The sequence below is a fragment of the Camelus bactrianus genome, chromosome 6, assembly GCF_048773025.1.
Source record: "Camelus bactrianus isolate YW-2024 breed Bactrian camel chromosome 6, ASM4877302v1, whole genome shotgun sequence".
NCBI classification, from domain to species: Eukaryota; Metazoa; Chordata; class Mammalia; order Artiodactyla; family Camelidae; genus Camelus; species Camelus bactrianus.
This window is the reverse complement of record NC_133544.1, coordinates 87381541-87401502: the sequence shown is the minus strand read 5'-3', so window position 1 is coordinate 87401502 and position 19962 is coordinate 87381541. Positions and strand designations below refer to the sequence as shown.

The 19962-nt window shown below is 44.3% G+C and overlaps 1 protein-coding gene across 2 annotated transcripts in view; it reads left to right on the top strand.

The window, feature by feature from the left end:
• The window catches only part of ANXA2 (annexin A2), a 42196-nt gene that overhangs the window by 9644 nt on the left and 12590 nt on the right, over window positions 1–19962 (top strand). For both annotated transcript variants that reach the window (XM_010969430.3, XM_074366222.1), the window contains exons 2-4: window positions 688–746; window positions 3692–3791; window positions 18169–18263. In XM_010969430.3, the coding sequence (XP_010967732.1) occupies window positions 699–746; window positions 3692–3791; window positions 18169–18263 (243 nt within the window). In that variant the 5' untranslated portion in view covers window positions 688–698. The remainder of the gene's footprint in view (window positions 1–687; window positions 747–3691; window positions 3792–18168; window positions 18264–19962) is intronic.

The following is a 19962-nucleotide window of genomic DNA, read 5'->3' as shown; positions in this document are numbered from 1 at the left end:
AAAGCTAGAAAGCCGATTCATCAGGCTGTAGTGTCACTGCCTGATTAAGTGTATTAACTGGAAGATGACTTCATTTCAGCCGTTCTGAATCTTAAATACAAGGCTCAGTCTTCTAGGGACTGAGTTAATGTCAGAAAATCTGTCCGTTCTCTCTCTCATAAACAGTTTAATATCCTCCAAGCATTGGTGAGCTAAGAAAATAATTCTAGATCGTAGTAAAGGTTCCATTTAGGCATGAGCCGACATGAAAATGCCGTTGATTTCAATTTACATCCCTAGTTTTCAGGGCCTTTTTCAATATATTAAGTTACTGGTGAAAACTACCAAAGTAATGGCTAGTTTGACAAGGTAACCACTTCTTACAAGAACTGGCAGATTCAGTCTTACCCTGCTTGAGCACGTTGCATTCGTCTTGGGAAGCATTTTGTTTTTGTACTTGGAAGTCAGTCTCTCTCGGTTCTCTTTAAACGGAGTGAGAGCAGGTCCACCCCAAACGGAAGGCAAACCATTTCCCAGCTTTTATTTTCCCAGTCATACAACAGGAATGGCATCTATTTGCAAAAATTACTCTAATATCATCAGATGAAATGGTCCAAGAAATAGAGATTAGTACAATGAATCACTGTGCTTCAGGGGAAAGGAAAGCCTCTTCATAATAAAGACGTTTTGTTGTTCCTTTTCTTCCAGCTTCTTTCAAAATGTCTACTGTTCACGAAATTCTGTGCAAGCTCAGCTTGGAGGGTGATGTAAGTATATCATTTTCACTTTGTGTAATTTTTGCAGATGGGACATCTCTCTGGACAACCGTGCTCCTTCCTTTGGTTGTACATCTAAGGAAAATGAGGACAAAATTCAGTCATTCCCCCTCCTGGCTCCCCATTACTTTAGCTGTTTCTGGTAGTTCAATCTGAAAGAAACGTTATGGCACTGGAAACTGGGGGCATCACGTTGAAATTGAACAGACACTAGTGACACTGAGGTGGCTAGAATTTTATCCTGCTATGTACTTAACATGTCAGTAGTAGTAATTGTTACAATGATACGTGACTTTTAACGTCATGCCCTGGGATTTTATTAATGGTTGGCATGAGCTACAACCATATTGAAAAGGATCCTGCATGTTTTGGACTTCTTTTGGTGTCCAGGGTGTTATTCCAGACAAGGACTTCTTAAAAATTTAGCTCCTGGGAAAGCTTTTCTCCAAAAGAACTAGGACCTTTTTTTTTTTTTTTTTTTTAAGCCAAATAATGAAAGTATTATAATTCGTATTTCCTTTTTTGCTTTGACTATCAGGGAGCTCAGAAATAAATTTAATTGTCTTTCATAGGAACCTGGAAATTCTGCTGTATTTGCTTTTTTTGTTTTACAGTTAAAATCTTTAAAAGCTATATGCAAAATTAATAAGTCACTGCAAATGGCTTTAGTAATCAAGTATAATATAAATTCTGAATATGTAAAGTATCTAGTAATACCATACATCTCTCACATCATCTTGGCAGAAGTGGTTTTTATGAAAGCTCAGTAGTGACACTGGTTTGTAGGCATAAATCCTGCAAATATTTCAGAATGTGCTCTCCCGGAAATTAAAATATAAAGCACTTCAAGTGGGTGAGCAGCAGCTTGGGTCAGGTGGTGCAGAACTCTGTCTCTGGTGCTTCCCATTACACTGTTCAGATAGATGACGTCTGTGAGTGCAGGTTGTATGGAGTATAAAGCCTACATCGTTTTCATCTTCCCCTTGGAACTTGTGCACACTGTTGGCAACCCTGTAAGCTGCATGTTGAGGTCCAGACAAGTCCAAGAGCTGCATACGTTTTTTTCTTAATGGATCAGATCATTAGATCATTTTTAGTATCGAGTTTTACAAGAGGGCTTTTCAGGTGGCCTTTGAAGTTACTCCAGTATGATGTGTTTCCCTGTGTGGAGAGATGGGACAGCAATAGAAAATGTCTAGTATTCCCCAATACTTTGAGGAAAAAGAAACAAAACTTTTGCCTCCATAATTTGATTTTCAGACAAATGGATTTTACAGGTAATAGTTTCAATTGCCCATTTAATTTTGTTTCCAGAGATACTATAAAATTATGCAAAACTTTTCCCTACTCACTGTTGTTTTTGGCATAAGACAACATAGTACCGGTAAATGAAACCATATGTGATCTGGCTCAGTGAGCAGACTGCCTGCCTTTGTAAGTGATTGATGGTGTTTTAATAAATAGGAAAATGTGTCCCCTTCAATTTCCATCCACATTTTGTAGCCACCGTGGCCAATGCAGTAAGTATTTTAGAATATCTTTTCCTGGATGTGTGCTCCATTTCCACTGAGCTAGTCCTCCAGGAAAGTTTAAGTAGTGAAATTATACAGAAAACACCCTGGTCATCCACTGTGTTTCAGAGCTATAAATATTAACTGGATTTACTTTTTGGCCAAGGTGGTCACAAGTACATTTTGAAACATTTCGTCCAGTCCTGAACTTAGAACTTTGTGCCTTGTCCTGGGAGACACTTGGGAGGAAGGCATCTTAGTTTTTAACCTGTGCAACCTCACTGCTCTAAGTGCTGGGGTGCCTCGAGATGTGATGCCTGTGGGTGGAGAGGTAAAGTCAGGGCAACTCAGTCTCAACTTTTCCCAGATACTGAGCCATGGCAAAGTCATGATGTGATGGGAAATATATACTGGGAGGAAGTGGGGGTAGGGAGCCTTGACATTGAAGGAGAGGCTGTGGCGGATGGCTCCACTGGCCATCAGCCAATCTAAAGAACATTGTCAGTCCTGTTTGTCCTTTGCTTTGGGACTGGATAGCAGGGAAAAGGAAAGCCGTAAGAACATTCCAAAGGAGAGACGTTAACACTTCGGAAAGGAGCACAGATGTGGGAGCACATTATCGTGGGGGTGGGTAGATCCTTCAGATCTGGAAGGGTAATGGGCTTTGAAAAACATTGGAAAGGAAGAGGCATGGCTTAAAGGCAATGAGAAAAAAAGATGCTAGGAAGAGTGGTAGGCAGAGAGGTTCCTGTTAAAGACAGCAGTGGGGGGGTACGGACACAAGAGACAGGAGGCGGGACTTGGCTGACAAGAGGCCAACAAGAGGATGTGGGCCATGTGGCCTGACCACCTGGGTGGCACAATGGTGGCCGAAGTAGAGGGCAGAGGAGGAAGCCGCTTCCCTCCCTTAATCTGATAGTCCGAGATAAGCAGGCAGGCGTTTTACATTTGCTTTTTAAAGAATTGTGAGCTCAGCGATACAGACCCATTGGAAATTCACATGCCTGTAGCAAAACTTGGCTAAACACACTTGTCAATCAGGCATTTCCACATTTCCAGCTTGTTTCAAATTGTTGCCAGCCCATTTTAATGCTCTTCAAAGCCTTCCCCAAAGAAATGGGTGGTTTCAAGTGCCCAGCTTTGCGTTGTCTGCTTTTAAGCTTGCATGAAAAAGTAAGATGAAAAATAGGAGTAGATACACCAGATCCTAGACTAGCTGAGCCTTTGAAGAATTCTCCTGAGAAACACGGAAATTTCTTCTCCTACATGTGACAGCGTGTTAATACTTCCCGAGTTACCTGGCCTAAGATGATGTAAATGATGAAAAGAAACAATAGGGAAAAAAATCTATTTTAGGAATCGATATTTCAACAAGAGAATTTTAAGTGTGTGTGATATTTGAGTATGTTTGTCTTTTCACCTCAGCACTCCACACCCGCAAGTGCGTACGGGTCAGTCAAAGCGTACACCAACTTTGACGCTGAGCGGGATGCTCTGAACATCGAAACGGCCATCAAGACCAAAGGTAGGCCAGACATTTGTCCTCCCCCGGCAGGCGTTTTAAGTCTTTTTCTTGAATCTTCATGCACTGGTCATTTGAAATTGTCGAGCTTTAATGGCGTGGTCTGAATCCACCCCATCCCATCCTTCCCTCCTTCCTTCCTTCTCTCCCTCCCTCCCTCCTCTCTTTAGAGAGAGAAATATTTCAGACATGAGAGTCTAAATCAGCCAGTTAGCATTGTGACCTGGAAATAGGTCTTAGCTAAGCATCAGGAGGTCTGACCCCCTGGGTGTGTGCTTTGGGCTCAGCTCTTCACTTAGAAGCCTCAGTGCCCCTCCTAGAAGGAAGAAGTTCATCATGGTGATCCCTGAGGACCTCTTTTTGGTCCTCAATCCCCTTGAATTTCATTACACTTGTTGGAAAAAATGCTGGGAACATTTTACTGCTTGGCTCTTAGATTGATCTAATGAGCGAAAAATTCAGAATTTTTTTTTAACCCTGCAAGTCACGCCACTCCTTTGGCCCAGAGCTCGAATTTGAAGAGCTGTGGGGATGACTGTGTTTCCTCCAGTTCTAGGATGAGCAGGAGGATCAGGAGGCAGAGAAGCCTCCGTTCTGAAATAAAGCAGAGAAAGCATTTAATTGGGTAGAGTCAAGCAAGGACCTGTCTAGGTCATCATGCTGTTTTCTGTGTCTACAAAAGCCAATGTGCAGACATTTTTGGCTTCTGTTAACGAAGCATGTGTCTTTGGGGTTGCCCCAGCCCCAGATCCCTGGAAACATGATGATGGTGGTGATGCTTGTGATTCACCACACTCTTTTCCCCTTTTGGACAAAGCACTTCCTTTCACTGTGAAGCTAGATGGAGACGCAGACGTGACAGCAGCCTGAGCAGCTGCTGGTTCATCCCCAGCTGACGAGCTGTGGGACGTGAGGATGGTGAGTGTTTTCACTGGCACGCTCGTGCCGTCCACGTACAGGTTCCTGGCAGACTGGGGACCTCAACCAGGGTGACCTGGGGACCTAAAACTAGGCTGACCGTGTGTCCCTGTGACGCCTGCACTTCTACTGAGTGTGCCCCTTTCACTTTCAGAATTGTCTTATTTTGCAATAAGGTTAAATTACGGTGGTCACCTTTCCTAAAACCCTTGGAGGAGCTGGTGACTGTGTTTCCAGGGAGAGGAAGGCGAGTAGAAAGATCCTTTCTGTCCTGTGGTTCTAACCATGAGGTTTCCAAGATCGACTTCAAAGCCACCATCGTTTCCATAGGGACCCTGTGGGCACCTCCCAGAACGGCTGCCTGGATAACCTAAGAGGGAATAAGGAAGCATCCACACTAGGCGTTAAAAAAAAGTCATCTTCTTTGGTGCTTTTACGTGACCCTACTTGTCAAAGGACGGGCTTGAACATCAGGAAGTCACTAATCAGAAAATGAAACTGAAGTCTGCAGGGCTTATCTCACTGCAGTCAGTCCTACTCAGCGGGGCCTCAGGGATGAAAGTGCGTGCAGTTGTGTATTCAAATCGTAGCTCCACCACCAGGTCAGTCACTAGCCTTCTGACTCTGGGGAGACAGTCAACTGCGTTAGGCCTCAGCTTCCTTACTATAAAGGGGGGCTAATCACAGTTCCCACCTGGCGTACAGATAGGTCTCAGAATGTGTTCCACAAGCCATTGTAGAAACACATCGAAGTTGAACAGTTAACGCATCTGACCAAGATGGTGCCTTTTACAAGCCTGAGACAAAGGCTGCTTTTATCCCTGCATGAGAATGCTTTTAGCACACTGGAATGTAAAGATTGCGCAAATGAACTCTGGTAACAGCTGAAACTCCCGTGGTTGTAAAAATACCTTCAGGCCCTTTCTGAGTTAGTAGAAAAACATTGTAGTTTCCTGCATTCTGGTCAAAAGCAGCTGACACCACCAGCTACTTTTGTTTTCAATTGAAGTATAGTTGATTCACAATATTGTGTTAGTTTCACTTGTACAGCAAAGTGATTCAGTTTTTAATATATATATTTTCAGATTATTATGCATTATAGATTATTATAAGATATTGAATATAGTTCCCTGTTCTTTACAGTAAATACTTGTTGCTTGTCTATTTTATGTATCGTAATGTATACTCCCAATTTATTCCTCCCTCCTTCCCTTTCCCCTTTGGTAAACCGTAAGTTCATTTTCTATGTGTCTGAATCTGTTTCTGTTTTGTATACAGATTCATTTGTTTTACTTTTTAGATCCCGCATAAAAGTGATATCATTTAATATTTATTTCCTCTGACTGACTGAGTTCACTTAGTATGATAATCTCCGGGTCCATGTATGTTGCTGCAAATGGCAATATTTCATTCTTTTTTTTATGGCTGAATAATATTTATTTACAGGTATACAGCACATCTTCTTAAACCAGTTGTCTGTTGATGGGCAGTTGGGTTGTTTCCATGTCTTGGCTGTTGTAAATAGTGTGCTGCTGTGAACATTGGGGTGCATGTATCTTTACGAATTAGAGTTTTCATCTTTTCCGGATATATGCCCAGGAGTGGGATTGCTGGATCATATGGTAGCTCTATTTTTAGTTTATTAAGGAACTACCATACTGTTTTCTGTAGTAGCTGCACCAATTTACATTTCCAGCAATAGTGTAGGAGAGTTCCCTTCTCTCCACACCTTCTCTAGCATTTGTTATTTGTAGACTTTCTGATAATGGCCCTTCTGACTAGTAAGAAGTGTTACCTCATCAAGGTTTTGACTTGCATTTCCTTAATAATTAGTCATGTTGAGCATCTTTTCATGTGCCTGTTGGCCATCTGTAGGTCTTGCGAATGAAAAATATCGCCAGCCATGTCAGTATAAAGGATGCTGTGGCCATCAAGTATCAGCCACTTCCGCCACCCACCCCTGACAGTGGAGGGAGCTCAGGATGCAGACAAGCAGGCAGCCGGCCTCTGCAGCCACCCCTAGTGGTGCATCTTGAGGGAACTCAGGATGTGAATGAACAGGGACACTGGCCCTAGATGGTGGGGTGCACATCAAAGGAATGATTTCCATGAGCCCAGACTTTTGCTCCTTCCCATATGTAGAAAAGTGCTAAATTCCTTAACTTGAGGTGTCTGGTTTTCTTTAGTTAATAGTAATCTTTTGATGTTCTGACTACCTGGTCTTTGTTGCAAAAACTCACATATCCTGGCTTCTACCTTGCCACTTTGGAACAGCTTCTTAGAGCGATCTGAGATGCTGTGTCCCAGGCTCGAGTCCTAAGAAAATCCGCTGAATAAAACATAACTCTTAGCTTCCAGGTTGTGCATTTTATTTCATTCGACAGTGTTCTTTGGAGAAATGTCTCTTTAGGTCTTCTGCCCATTTTTTTGATTGGGTTTCAGCTGCTTCCTGAGTGCTACTCATTATGAGCTGAGTGGCACCAAGCACTCTAGAACATTCATCCTGGTGAACTCAGATTAACCCTCTGATGTACTGTGCTATCATCCCCAACAGTGTAGGATTAATATGCTCCAGGTCTCTTGGCTTTGGTCCAAACTGGGGTTTGAACAGGGCTTTGTCCAGCCCCAGGTCTGTGTATGTTCTTAAGCATCCCAGTGCAATGCAATGCCACCTGCCTGCCAGGATTGGAATTCTTTCTTTGCCATAAGTTATTTTGGGGCATGGAAACATTTTCTAGCTGTGATTCTATGGATATCAGATACGTGTCATATTTGTGGGTCTAACTTTAGGTCCCCTGTTGTCGTCTTTTCTAGACTGAATACCCAGTGAGTCCTGCTTAGGACTACTATTTATTTATTTATTTAATTTTTTGGATTGAAGTATAGTCAGTTCCAATGTGTCAGTTTCTGGTGTACAGCACAATGTGGGACTACTTTTTATTTACTGATTTATTTTTGGTGCCTAGTGATTTTAGAGAACAGTAAATTTTCTTGAGTTAAGTCTGTTGGTCCTTTAAACTTGTTTCTAAATTGTCAGTATATTTAGAACCTTAAATCCTTCTAGGAAACTCTTGAGAAGAAAGAACATCCCTGCAGAGCTCAGTGTACCAGAGATGTTAACATCAGCATTGGTTATAATAGGGACAAGCCCAGATCCGTCTTCTAGTTGAGGGTAACTTGGTAGATTATGGTAACTGTTTATATTACCTAGAATGTCTGTAGTATGTCACAGACACGTGAAAAATAAAGTTTATCAATGGTTTTTATACATTGTTATTGATATAATTTACATACCATACAGTTAACCTGTAGAATATGCACATTGCAGTGTTTTTTAGTGTATTCAGAGTTGTGCAACCATCAACAGAATTAATTTTAGAACACTCATTTTTAACATTTTTTCACCTTAAATTTGTCAGTTGCATAGAAAATGTACATAGAGCAGTGTATGCAGTATGATCACACCCCAACAGCTTTTTTCATGTCAAAAACAAACAAAAAGGCATTATTAACTGATACATAGAATTATGGGTAATTCTTTTATATAGGCGTTGATTCTTTTCTTGTGCTTTCAGTATATTCTGTATTTTCCAAATTTTCTCCTATGACAGTGATTACCTTCATAACGGAAGGCAGAAAACCTAATTAAAAACAAAAAGGAAGTCATTACAGTTGACCCTTGAACAGCTTGGGGTTTGAACTGTATGGGTTCACTTACACGTGGACTTTTTTCAGAAGTAAATACTACAGTACTACACGGTCCAGTGTGGGTTGAACCCGCGGATGTGGAGGAACCAGGGAATGCAGAAGAATGTCGTGTCTGGAGGGCTGACTATAAATTTGTATGGGGGGTTTTCGACTGGGTGGAGGGTTCAGAACCCCTAACCCGAGTTGTTCAAGTGTCAGCTGTAGTTGGCAAAGTCACATTCCTTGTGTTTCTTTCACCTTCTCCTTGATCTTTTTAGATACTAGCACTACAAAAAATTGAGCTAAAGATCTTATCTTCCCCCTTGAGAATGCCTTCCACCTCAAGTGTAATTAAGAAGCTCGTGCCACACCTTAACCTCGCTACCACCTCAAACCCTTTTCACGGAGAACACAAAGCAGAGTAATTGGTGTTTCCTTGACATCAAAGGAAACAAAGAGAAACCTCAAGTGCTGATACAAAAGCCAAAGAATCATGAGAAGATGGCTCTCTGGGCGCCCTCCCTCCCCCCATGGAGTAGCCCATGTGCGCGCGTGCGCGTGCGCCAAGTGCAGAGCGTGCTGGGCATAACCTGCCCCGCCTGATGTACACCCACTTCCCTGCTGTCCGAGTGCTCTCGGGAAGGACAGCTGGAGCAAGAACCCTGTGGTGGGGGGTACTCAGTTGCTGTTAAACAAAAGGACTGTAAACAGGCAAGCGTGGAGCGGGGAGGTCTAGAAGGCGGGGCAGCCCTGGGTGAGATCCATGTGCTGGTGCTGCCTAGACTGGTCAGAAGCCCTGAAGCAGCTCTTACCCGTCCCTCCCTGCTGCCCTTCTCTCTCACCTGGGCTGTTAGGGCATCTGTCCCTTCCTAATGGGCCCCCTTGCCTTATCCATTGCAGATTCTCTTTCTAGCCTCATCTCCAGGCTGTTTGGTGGCCCAGACAGAGCCTTTGCTCTGGCGGGAGTGTGCAGCCCCCCTGCAGCGGGAGTGTCGCCCACCGCCCACCGCCCACCTCTAACCTAGGGGCGGTTCGCGCTCACGTCTCAGCCTGAGCCCGTGCACGGCCTCTTCTCCAAACGTTCTCTGTGGAGGCAGAAGCAATCATTCCTGGGTCTGTGTCTCCTAATGCTTCACATCTCATTTATAGCTCTTGTCACATTGTGTTATAGTTATTTATATGTGGATTTGTCTCTCCCACCAGAATGTGAGCTTCTTAAGGGCAAGGACTTTATTTCATTAACCTTTTCTAATGCCCAGGCCTCTGGGGACTGTGTGAGAAGGTACATCCTTAACCCAGATCGTAGTCAAAATGTACACAGATCCAGAGTGTACAGGTGAGTGTGGAGTGGGTATACGTGGCTGGCAAGACAAGGCAGCAAAAGGCAGTTCCGGAATCTGGACTGTGTCCACAAGGATAACAGTCCCCTAGTGAACTTTGATCCTTTTTCCAGCGTGAACTTAGCTCACGCTCGTAAATCAGCTTTGTTTCTGGTTTGAAGGGATCTCAGTATTCCCTGAGTGTGTCACCTAAGCCAATGAAGGATTGTTTTGTGTATGCTCTGGCTTGAGGTAGACTCTACAATTACTTACCTTAATTAATGTCTAGTTAGAAACTGAATAAAGCCATGCAAAAGTAACAAGAGGTTTCTGAGCCTTAAACCTGTAGGAGTCTCTTGGTCTAGATTGGCCTTGGGTTAAATATATACTGCAGAGTGTACAACACAGCTGTGCATGGTTTACCATATGGGCCCAAATAACTAGAAAGGAAAGTCAGCTAAATTAGAAAAGGATGAATCTAGACTACATAAAATAGATTGTAATTAGAAGCAGCACAACCCCAGAGTTAGTGTAAGTGCCAATAAACTGGCACAGCTTTGGTCTCTCTCCCTGGAAGGGGAGGGTAATGAGTTGCCCTATTATTATTGCCAGTTTTGATTTTAGCAGTATTTGTGTTCTCCGGAAGGGATGCAAAAGCGGGTGATTTCCACCCCCTTCTTAGAAGCACAAGTATAGAAGCATCACTGCAGCAAGTTTTTGCACTTATTTTCTTCTCACACTTTTTAAATGGAGCCGCGTAAGACTTCCCGCGTGGCCGAAAGACTGGCCTCCCTTGGCAGTGGGGGAGCAAGCCAGGGTATCTTTGGTTTCACCTGCGCACCTGGAGGTGCGTTCATTCAGCCGAGACAGCAGTTAGGAATGCATTCTCTTGAAGACACCGGAAGCTTCTCTCCTAGAGGAGGCGGTGGGAGGTTAGGGCCCAAACCAACCAGAACCGCCCCCAGTCTGAGTGAGAGCATGCCTTGTGACTCACGTACCCCGGGGCCCTCTCACCCTCCCGGAAGGGGACAGGAGGGAACAGAACCTTCCCGTTGGGGGAGGCCTTTGCCTTCTGCGCTCAGGTTTACTTCAGACTGAGTTCTCATCTTACAGCCCTGCTGGGAACAGGGAGGGACCTGTGCTGAGTCACAGCCCCCTTTTCCCTGAGCATAGATTTTCCGATGTTCTTCAAAATGATCATTGTCTACACAGGTACATAGATGCCAAACTCGAGCCAAGAAGCCTGTGAAACATGGTTAAAAGAGTCTGATGCTTTTCTTTCTTTCTTTTAATGTTCCTACAGTTAATTTACTATATCACTTACCTTGGGGAGGGAATAGCTCAGTGGTAGAGTGTGTGCTTAGCATGCATGAGGTCCTGGGTTCATCCCCAGTACCTGCATGTATAAATAAATAACTCCCTACCCGCCCCCAAAGCCCCCAGTATTATTTACAAAACAAATTCAGACACAGAAAACAAACTTACAGTTACCAAAGGGGAAAGGGCTGAGTAGGGTGGGTAAATCAGGAGTCTGGGATTAACAGATATACACCTGATGCTTTTCTGATTGTAAGGATCAGCTGTTGCTGCCTGCCTCTCAGCTCTTTTTCGTGAAAATGGTTACCTCTTTTCCATGAGGAAATCCAAATTCTGGTGGCCCCCGGGGACGACGGGAGTCACCACCTTCTTAAGTGGCGTCGGCGGTGTTGAGACAATAAATAGTAACTTGTTCACTGGTCAGCTGAGTTCATGGGTGGCTGTGCTGGTTTTTCCTTCATCTTTTCAGGTTTTTTACTTTCCCTCTTGGGAGGCTGATAGTGCAATGGGGCACACAGTGGTGCTTGGATTTTATGCATAATCCTTCATTTACAATTACATTTAGTTTGGATCTTGAGTGGTGGCCTCTGTGTTTTCCTGCTGGTCCCGTAGAATATCTCAGAAATATAATTATACAAGGAAGGCAGACAGGATTGTAGATCACTGAAGTATCCAGTGGGATTACCAAAGAGATGGTACTTAAATCCTTTCTAAGAGACTCAGCTGATTTGAGACCAGAGAAAAATGGAAAAAGAAGACATTAGGATGTCTGGCCCCAACCCTCTTCTTCGGCACTTAGCTAAACTACACTTTCCCAGAGTCAGACCCGTGTCCTCGGCTGTGCTGTACTTGGGAGGGGCGCCCAGCTCCCCAGTCTCCTCCCACCCTGAGCCCTGCTATTTTCTGTCCCGTGTCTCAGGCAGCTGCTGGGGTGTATCATAAAACTAGAGTAGGAATCTCACGTGTTCTCGTGGCTAAAGTGTTCCCCACTTTCTCTATGCCCTGTATTTTCATAGGCCAAAACCCAAATGCAGGCAAGAGCCAGGGTTGCAGCAGAGAAGCTGAGAAGGTGGTAGACACGTTCCCAGTCGTTGACTCAGCCAGTCCTTTCCGCATCCCTGTAAATAAGGATTCTCATGATCTCTGTTGTACAGGATGAGAAACCGAGGCATGGGGAGGTTCCCAGCGTTCCCCAGATCATACAGTTCTGAGTCCCACAAAGTTTGCAGAACACAGCTGTCATTGTCCCTTATCCACATGCCTCCCTTTTGCATCTGCCGCTCACCTGGACATCCAGCTCCTTGTGAGACCCTTGCAGGCAGAATGCTCACTTCTGAGTGACCCAGAGGTGTGACTCCCAGGGCAGGACTTCTAGGCCAGGCAGCACCATGGCAGACGGTGGGAAGGGTACTTTGGGGCAGCAGGGCATGCCTGTGCTTCTCTGTGCCTGCCATCGCTCTTGTTGGCATATCAGGCTTGTTGGGAGGGACTGTCCCCCCCCCCCCCACTAAGTTATGAAAGGCTGTTTCCAGAAGACAGCTCTTTCTGCTGAAAAAACCTCAGGTAGGTTATTTCTTCAGTGGCCATTCATTGTTACCGGGTGTTGAATCACTGCCCACAGATTGTTAAATGTGTGTGCGTTCGGACATGCTGGATAGTTAAGTCCAGTTGTGTAGACATGCATACATATTACTGACCCAAATCCTTTTTAGCAACTGGTTAGAGGAGTGTGGTATAAAGAAATAGCAAATTGTGATTTCAAAAAGGTACAAACATGACTCATACAGATACAGGGTAAACACGTATCAAACGTTTATTTGACTCATTGAGATCAAGCTGGTTCAAAGGGAGCTTTGAAGACGGGGTGTTTATGGGCAGTGAGAAAAGTATGTTGGCAGAAGGTTGCTGGGCTGGATCCAAGGCCTTAATGTCCTTCAGGGCACTAAAGCCATAACCTTTGGGGTTATCCTTCCACCTGGACCCAAATCTACAAGATAACACGTAACCCCACAGAGCCCGTGAGGGGCAAGCTGAGTGAGGGCGTGTCCTGCAGAAACAGTGACGGTGGGCCTGTGGCCACACTGGGAGGACAGGCTCTTTTCCTTTTGCCTGATTTTCAAGTTTGGGGTAATGTTCTGCAATGGGAGGCAGACGAGCCCAGTGCAGTAAGCCTGGTTTGCATCCCAGCTCTGCAGGTGACTCGCTTTTGTGACCTTGGGTGAGTCCCTGCCTTCCACAAGCATTGGCCTCCTCCTCCGTACGGTGGGGGTGACAGTGACACCCACCACACACAGATGTGGCAAAGATGGCATGAGAGGTTTGTATAAAGCACCTTGTAAAATGCCTGGCACATAGTAGGTATGCAGGGAATTGTTGGTGCTATTATAATAAAATAAAACCCATGAGTCTGTGGCCTCCTCTCCCTGTGACCTGCCTCCTTTGACCTTGTCTTAAAGAGGATTTCTGAGGGTTGATACTGATATGCCCAGTAATCTTAGCCATGGCTTTTCCTATGATCTAGATAAGGAGCAGATCTGGGCAGTTTTCCTTTATTTTCTAACCAGTCAGCCCTGCCCTGAGGGCCTCCTGAGTCCTTTATCAAACAAAATGAGATCTGTTTTCTCTGTGCAGTCAGTGTGTCTTGGCAGATGTGAGTCAGCATCCTGTTCAGAATGGCCTCTTGGTTCCTTGCCATGGACAATAAGGATGCACATTTTCCGTGGAATGCCAGATGTGGTGCTGACTTGGGGCTTCTACCCGCAGAGGAAACTCCAGGAGGCTGACTCTGTGGGTTTGGATTCAACCATTATTTTAGACTGCAAGTCTTTATTTTAAAAATATGGCTGATGGTTTAAGGGACCCTCGATTCCGAGTTTTCTGCTTGAGCCCTGCAGTCAGCCGTGTTTTCCTTTGGCGTCCCTTGCCAGAGCCGTTGCTTCAGGTGACCGGCACTGAGAACAGGGGCTGGGTTTTCCGATGCCCTAGCTTCCAGTGTGGGAAACGTTTTTGTAGTTAGCTGATATGATTAGCCATTTTCATTCAAGGAGTAAATGCTTAAAACCTTTATTATGCTATTTCCCATCAGGAGCCAAATAAATTGGTGTCTTAATTCCTCACCAGTCTTGAAAATCTGAACTTCTATTAGTTCTGAAAGATATTTTAAAAAATCTGCGTGGCTCACAGAATTTATCGCGTTCTCCCCCACATTCTGTGGGCTCCCCCACCCGCATCTCCCAATTCCCAGTGTGAGCCTTGGCTTAGATCACTTTGTAGCCATCCATATCAAGCACAAGGGGAATGGGATGGGGAACGAAGCATTATTCAGGTTTGCTGTTTTTCTCTTTATGCTTCTGCTCCACCCATATGGTTTCTTTTCGCCCCGAGGCTCTTCCCCTTGGCAGACGCTTCCCTTGGCACGGCCCTGAGAGATGGGAAGGTATCAAACCAGAGAGGCCCAGCCTTGTCTGCTGGGCGTCTGCATCCACGTTACGTTTATTCCATGGAAAGCCTTCCGGTGCCCTGGCACTCGTGGTGCATGTGTGGACAAGTGATTGTGCTGACGTCGCTGGCTGAGCGTTCAGTCCTCATCCTTCAGAGCAGGGAGTAACCAGCTGACCCTCGCAGCTTCAACCCTCACTGAACTGTTTTCCGCAGGAATAAACTGTCTCACCAATTATGATCGCAGGTCGAGAGGAAGCAGCAGTGGTCTAAAGATAAGATGGTTAAATCCCACTGGCAGCTGTGTGCGTTCTGGTGTTTGACACAGGACGTGCCTTAAGAGGCTTGGACTAGGCAGCTGATCCTGAGCTCCGGGATTTTTCTCTCTTTCTGGTTCAATTTGAAACTTGCAGACAGTGGTATGGGAGAAATAGCTGATGTAGCTGAGGTTCTCCGACGGGGGAGGGGGCTTCCCCTGGCAGAAATAACCTCCACTTAATTTCTTGGTAGTTTCTGGCAGTAGCATTTGTGTAATGCAGTCAATCCTTCACTGGTAAGGGGTCCCAGCATGCTGGATGCTACAACACAGCAGGCTGTTTGCTTGGTAAATAATTTAGGTAAAATACACTTAGATCCCTTCAGGTGATAGTTGTCGCTGCCTCTTAGGTGAGATTCAGGTTAACCACCTGGGCTCTTTATGGGGATTTCCAATAATTGGATTGAATTCCAACTCTGTTGGCTGGACGCTTAGCTGCTATGAACAGAAAGGTTTATTGTCTGATTGCTAAGAGTTGTTTCATTGACTCAGAGCATGGGACTGCACTGAAGTTTGTGGAGCGAGCTCTTTTCAGGTGTTATTTCTTAGCTGGATTGCTTGAACAAAGGAAAGCGTTTCTTCTCCTAAAACTGTAGTTGACCTTGCACCCCAAAGAAGCAGTTGGTAGAAGCAACTTAACAGTCTTAGGCACACGCAGATTTCCAGCGACGTTTCCAGTCCCCACCCATGCCTACCCATCTCTATCGGTGATTCTCAAAGAATCACCAGGAAGCTGGTTGAAATATTACTTCCCAGGTCCAAAGGCCACGAGAGTCTTTCATTAGATCTCAGTGGGGCCCAGGGGGCTGTGTTTTTAGTAAGTGCTTCATGTGAGTCTCATTCAGGTAGGCCCAGGACCACATGCTGACACAGATATAAACTTTGCATTTGTTTCCAAGGGATAATAATTTTTTTATGGGTCAGTGTTCTTGGCATGCGTTCAGGTTAGCAGCCTCAAAAGTGGTTTCAGGAAATATTCAAGTTGAGGTTAGAGGATACAATTGTATTTTGTTGTTGTTCTCCCGCATTTTCAGATTTGGGAAAGAAAATTAAGTATAAAGAAGTAACACGTTTATAAACAAGTGGTTTTCCTAATTAAAGTTAGAGCCATGGAGTATTTAGAGAGGCAGCGAGCGAGCACGGAGGTGAACACACCTGGGAGGGTAAGCACGCATGCCCACGCACCCAGACACGTTGGCTAAAGTAGCCTTGTAAACCTTAACGAGTCAGTGAATAAATCTCTCCCGCCCGTACCTCTTGGAAGCTAAACAGAAGTTAAAGCTGATTTCATGTGTTAGTGTGTCGTGGAAGCAGAACCGAAGGTCTTTGTTCCAGTCCCTTCCTCATGCGGATGTAGACACTGAGACCCAGGGGGGCGGGTGCTTCCCCAGGTGACAGTGGCAGAGCTGGACCCAGTCTCGGAGCTTCCGCTTCCCCATCTATGAACTGGGAAGAGACATAGGTGCCCCTGCTGGGTTGTTGTGAGGGTTAGGGAAGATGATGTGTGCTGGGACGTCTTGGAAATGGAAGAGAATGATGTAAATACAGTTCCTAGCTACCATGCGTACTGTGTTTGATTCTAACTAAAGTATTTGGAACCATGCTAGGAATCTCGTGTGGTGAAGTCACTAGTTGATTCTGGATCAGTGATTATATGTCATTCATGGTGTACATTAAAAAAACAACCACGCAGTTTAATGCTCATTATGGTGAATTTGGAAACTATAGATAATCAAAAGGAAGAAAGTTTGAAATTATCTATAATCCTACCACTCAGGTGATCACTATTACAGTTTTGATATAAAGACGTCTACATGTTTTCTTATATGTGAGCGTGCGTTTCACAATAATCAGGTTACACTGGGCATACTGTTTTGCAACCTGTTTTTTTAATCAACGGTATATTGTGAACATTTTCCCACGTCGGTTAATACCTTACACCATCATATAAAATGTCCGTATAGTATCCCTTTATATAGTCAAAAACATTTAATCAATCTTTTATTAGACATTTTCCCCTTTATTTTTGATATTATATACAATGCTGAAATAAGCATATTTGAAACAATCTCATTGGGTTTCTGCCTTGATGCTGGCTACTCTGAAAATTGAAGCTAAAGGTATAAATCCTGCAGCTAAGGCAATTATCATACCGGTGTGAATTCACTTCAAAATGAGTATACAAATGCAAAAATAAATGTTATTTATTTTTATACCCAGAAATTCTAACTTTCTGCTTTTTGATCTTTCTAACACACTTGAGAGTTTAGAATCCCTTCTTCGCCAGTCTGCTCTTTGCCTCTGCCTCAGAGAATTACAGATCTGACCTTTCTGTTGCTTTGAAATTCCTGATTTCCTTTAGGCCAGGCTGCTTGCAGTTTGCATGTGACCTTGTCAGCTCAGCCACTCTGCTGTCTCGCCCAAGAATTACCTACCCAGTTATGGCAAAGACTCTGCCTTTTATTAAACAAAGTTCATAATCAGTCAAGAGAGAGACCTTTCACTTTCTGAATTCTTAAAACCGTGCTTTCTTAAGTTAAATGGCATGTTAGGAGTATTTCTGATATAAAATTGGAAACTTCCAGATACCAGAAAGCATTGCTTATCTTTGTAAATACACATGTTCCAATTAAAACAGGCACTAAACTATTTTGGTGGCACTTCAGAACTCCCCATTTAGATTTAATTTAGATTAAAACACTTACTCTTTTTAATAAAGTTATAAAATTGATTATTAAAATTGCCTATTGAAGATTAAAAGCAGTGGAACGTTTATTTTCCTTACAAAACAATTTAGTCTTCAATAAGTATGATTGTATTAATCAATTATGCTATTAAAATACGACTGCCATATTAAATCTGGCTCATTTGTCATGACAGTTTCTATAATTATAGAAATTATACCTAGCTGCTCATATAGTCATAATCCTGCAATAAATATAAATAATTGTCTCTATTAATTCAGGTTGCAGTTACTGTCTATTAAATCCTCAGTTAAATGGCAATTTAGGGACCTTCATTTAAAATCTTCCTAAATCTTTGTTGTTCCATCTGACTGCCAAGGCCCCACAAATGCACCTCCTACTGTTGATGCCAGAAACCAATTTATGAATAAAATAGTTTTTGTTGGTTTGTTTGGTTAATATAGATATTTAAAAGGTCTATATAGGCTGGAGGTTTGAGGCTTTCAGGAAACAAACAAACAAAGAGGGCATGCATGTTGGGTGGAGGGTGCTGACAGAGAACACATCTCGATGTCTTGGTATTTCAGTTTAGGGAACAGTACATACGTTTCAGGTTGAAAAAAAAGCTTAAAACCTCCTATGTGAACCCAAAGGACCAGAGCATGTGGGTGAGTAACTGTTCACAACTTGTGTCTCCGCAGGTGTGGATGAGGTCACCATCGTCAACATTTTGACCAACCGCAGCAATGAACAGAGACAGGACATTGCCTTCGCCTACCAGAGAAGGACCAAAAAGGTACAGCAGGTTCAGGGGGGAGGGCACTCCTTGTTGAATTTCAGTTCCTCTGCCGTTGCTTTTTTTTTCACGATTTCTGGCTCTTACCAGCAAGAAGCTTCTGGAACCCAAGGTCTCCCCCTTACATCCTTGTAAGAGTCACAGCTCACACCTACTTGGAGCTCGTCCATAAAGACCACACTCTCTTCCAACCCAGAGTGTGTGGAGGGAGCAGCTCTGGGTGAAGGAAGAAAGGAACAGGAAAGACAACGACAGGTGTCATTTACTCAGTGCTTACTTTGTGCCGGGCACGCTGTTCTCTGCGTGTTACCACTCATTTCATCTTGATGACTTCTGCTTGCTCTTGTGTTTAATTTAATCTTGGGACACTAGCTTCCACTGAGAATTGATCCTGGCATGTTCCTGTCATTCTTAAAAAAAATACGCTTGAATTCTTAAGAGCTTTGCAGCCGACGGGCTTGGTTAGTAGTTCATTTGGCTCCCCGGCTATCTTCAGCGCGCCACGCTCCCACCTTTAATGGCTCTTTGAGTGCTTTTCCCCTTGCTTGTCCACTCGTGGCTAAGGAGCAGCCCAGCACTGGTTCATCCTTTATTGTGTCACAGTGTTAGGGAATTTTATTTTTAAGAACAAGCGGCTTTATTTTTAACTTGCTATTAAAAGCTTTTGATTTATTCTTGGACTGTGCAGTGAGCGTGGCTTCCTGCAGCTCCCGTTTGACTTACGGCTTTCACTTGTAGTCAGTGGAGGTGAGCTGGAAGGATTCTAGATAAGGCGTTTCTGCTCGTGGGGTTGACACAACCACCAGGGTTCCGGGAGTTGCAGGTCAAGGCCTCCTGTAGCTCCCTCCCCCACCTCTCAGAATAGTTGCAAAAGACACAAGTGGGAAAGCATCTGGCTTCTTGCATCTCATGGGCATTAACATTCTTCTTCCAGCTAGACTCATATCAATCGGCAGTAGTGAGGCATGGAGGGGAGTGTTTTATTTCTCCCAGTTTCCCAAAGGGATCTGTGCGTGGGCAGACAGCTGAGTTCCAGGGGGAGCAGAAGGCCCACCTCTTTGGACAGTGTGCCCATAATTGCTCCTTCAGCTGTCCCATACAGAGCGTGGTCTTGGAACATACTTGGGTGTAGACACAAGTGTACCCAGAAACAGAGAAGCCCAGATCTTGATTGCACGTGAGATAGATGGAGCTCAGAGCTCTCACATACCCTGCTGGAGGGCAGATACTGCCACATCTTGATGGGTTTGGTGGCCTCACAGCTCTGCTGTGGGCTGGCTGGGGACCACTCACTGCCCACCTGACTCTTGATGTGGCTAAGGAGAATGACCATATTTAACAAAAAGATACAGAAACTGCTTGAGATCCTTTCTGAAGGAAATCTTGAAAGCAGAACCTTATTGTTTCCAACGAGTTGTTTGCATAATGAAGGAGAGAGCCCGTCCTGGAGAGTACTTTAACACTAGGGACCAGGGCTTACCACAAGATGAGGGCTTGAACCGCTTGGGCACAGCTAGGAGAGGTGGGGAGGAGCTGGGAGAGAGGATGGGTTTTACATTTCTTTCTTGTTCGAGCAGATGCCAGATGCCAGGTTTCTCATACAGAAGGAAACATCCTCTGTATGTTTTATTTATCAAACATTTCGGGGCAGGGGGCAGGTGTAGCTCACTGGTAGAGGGTGTGCTTAGTGTGCACAGGG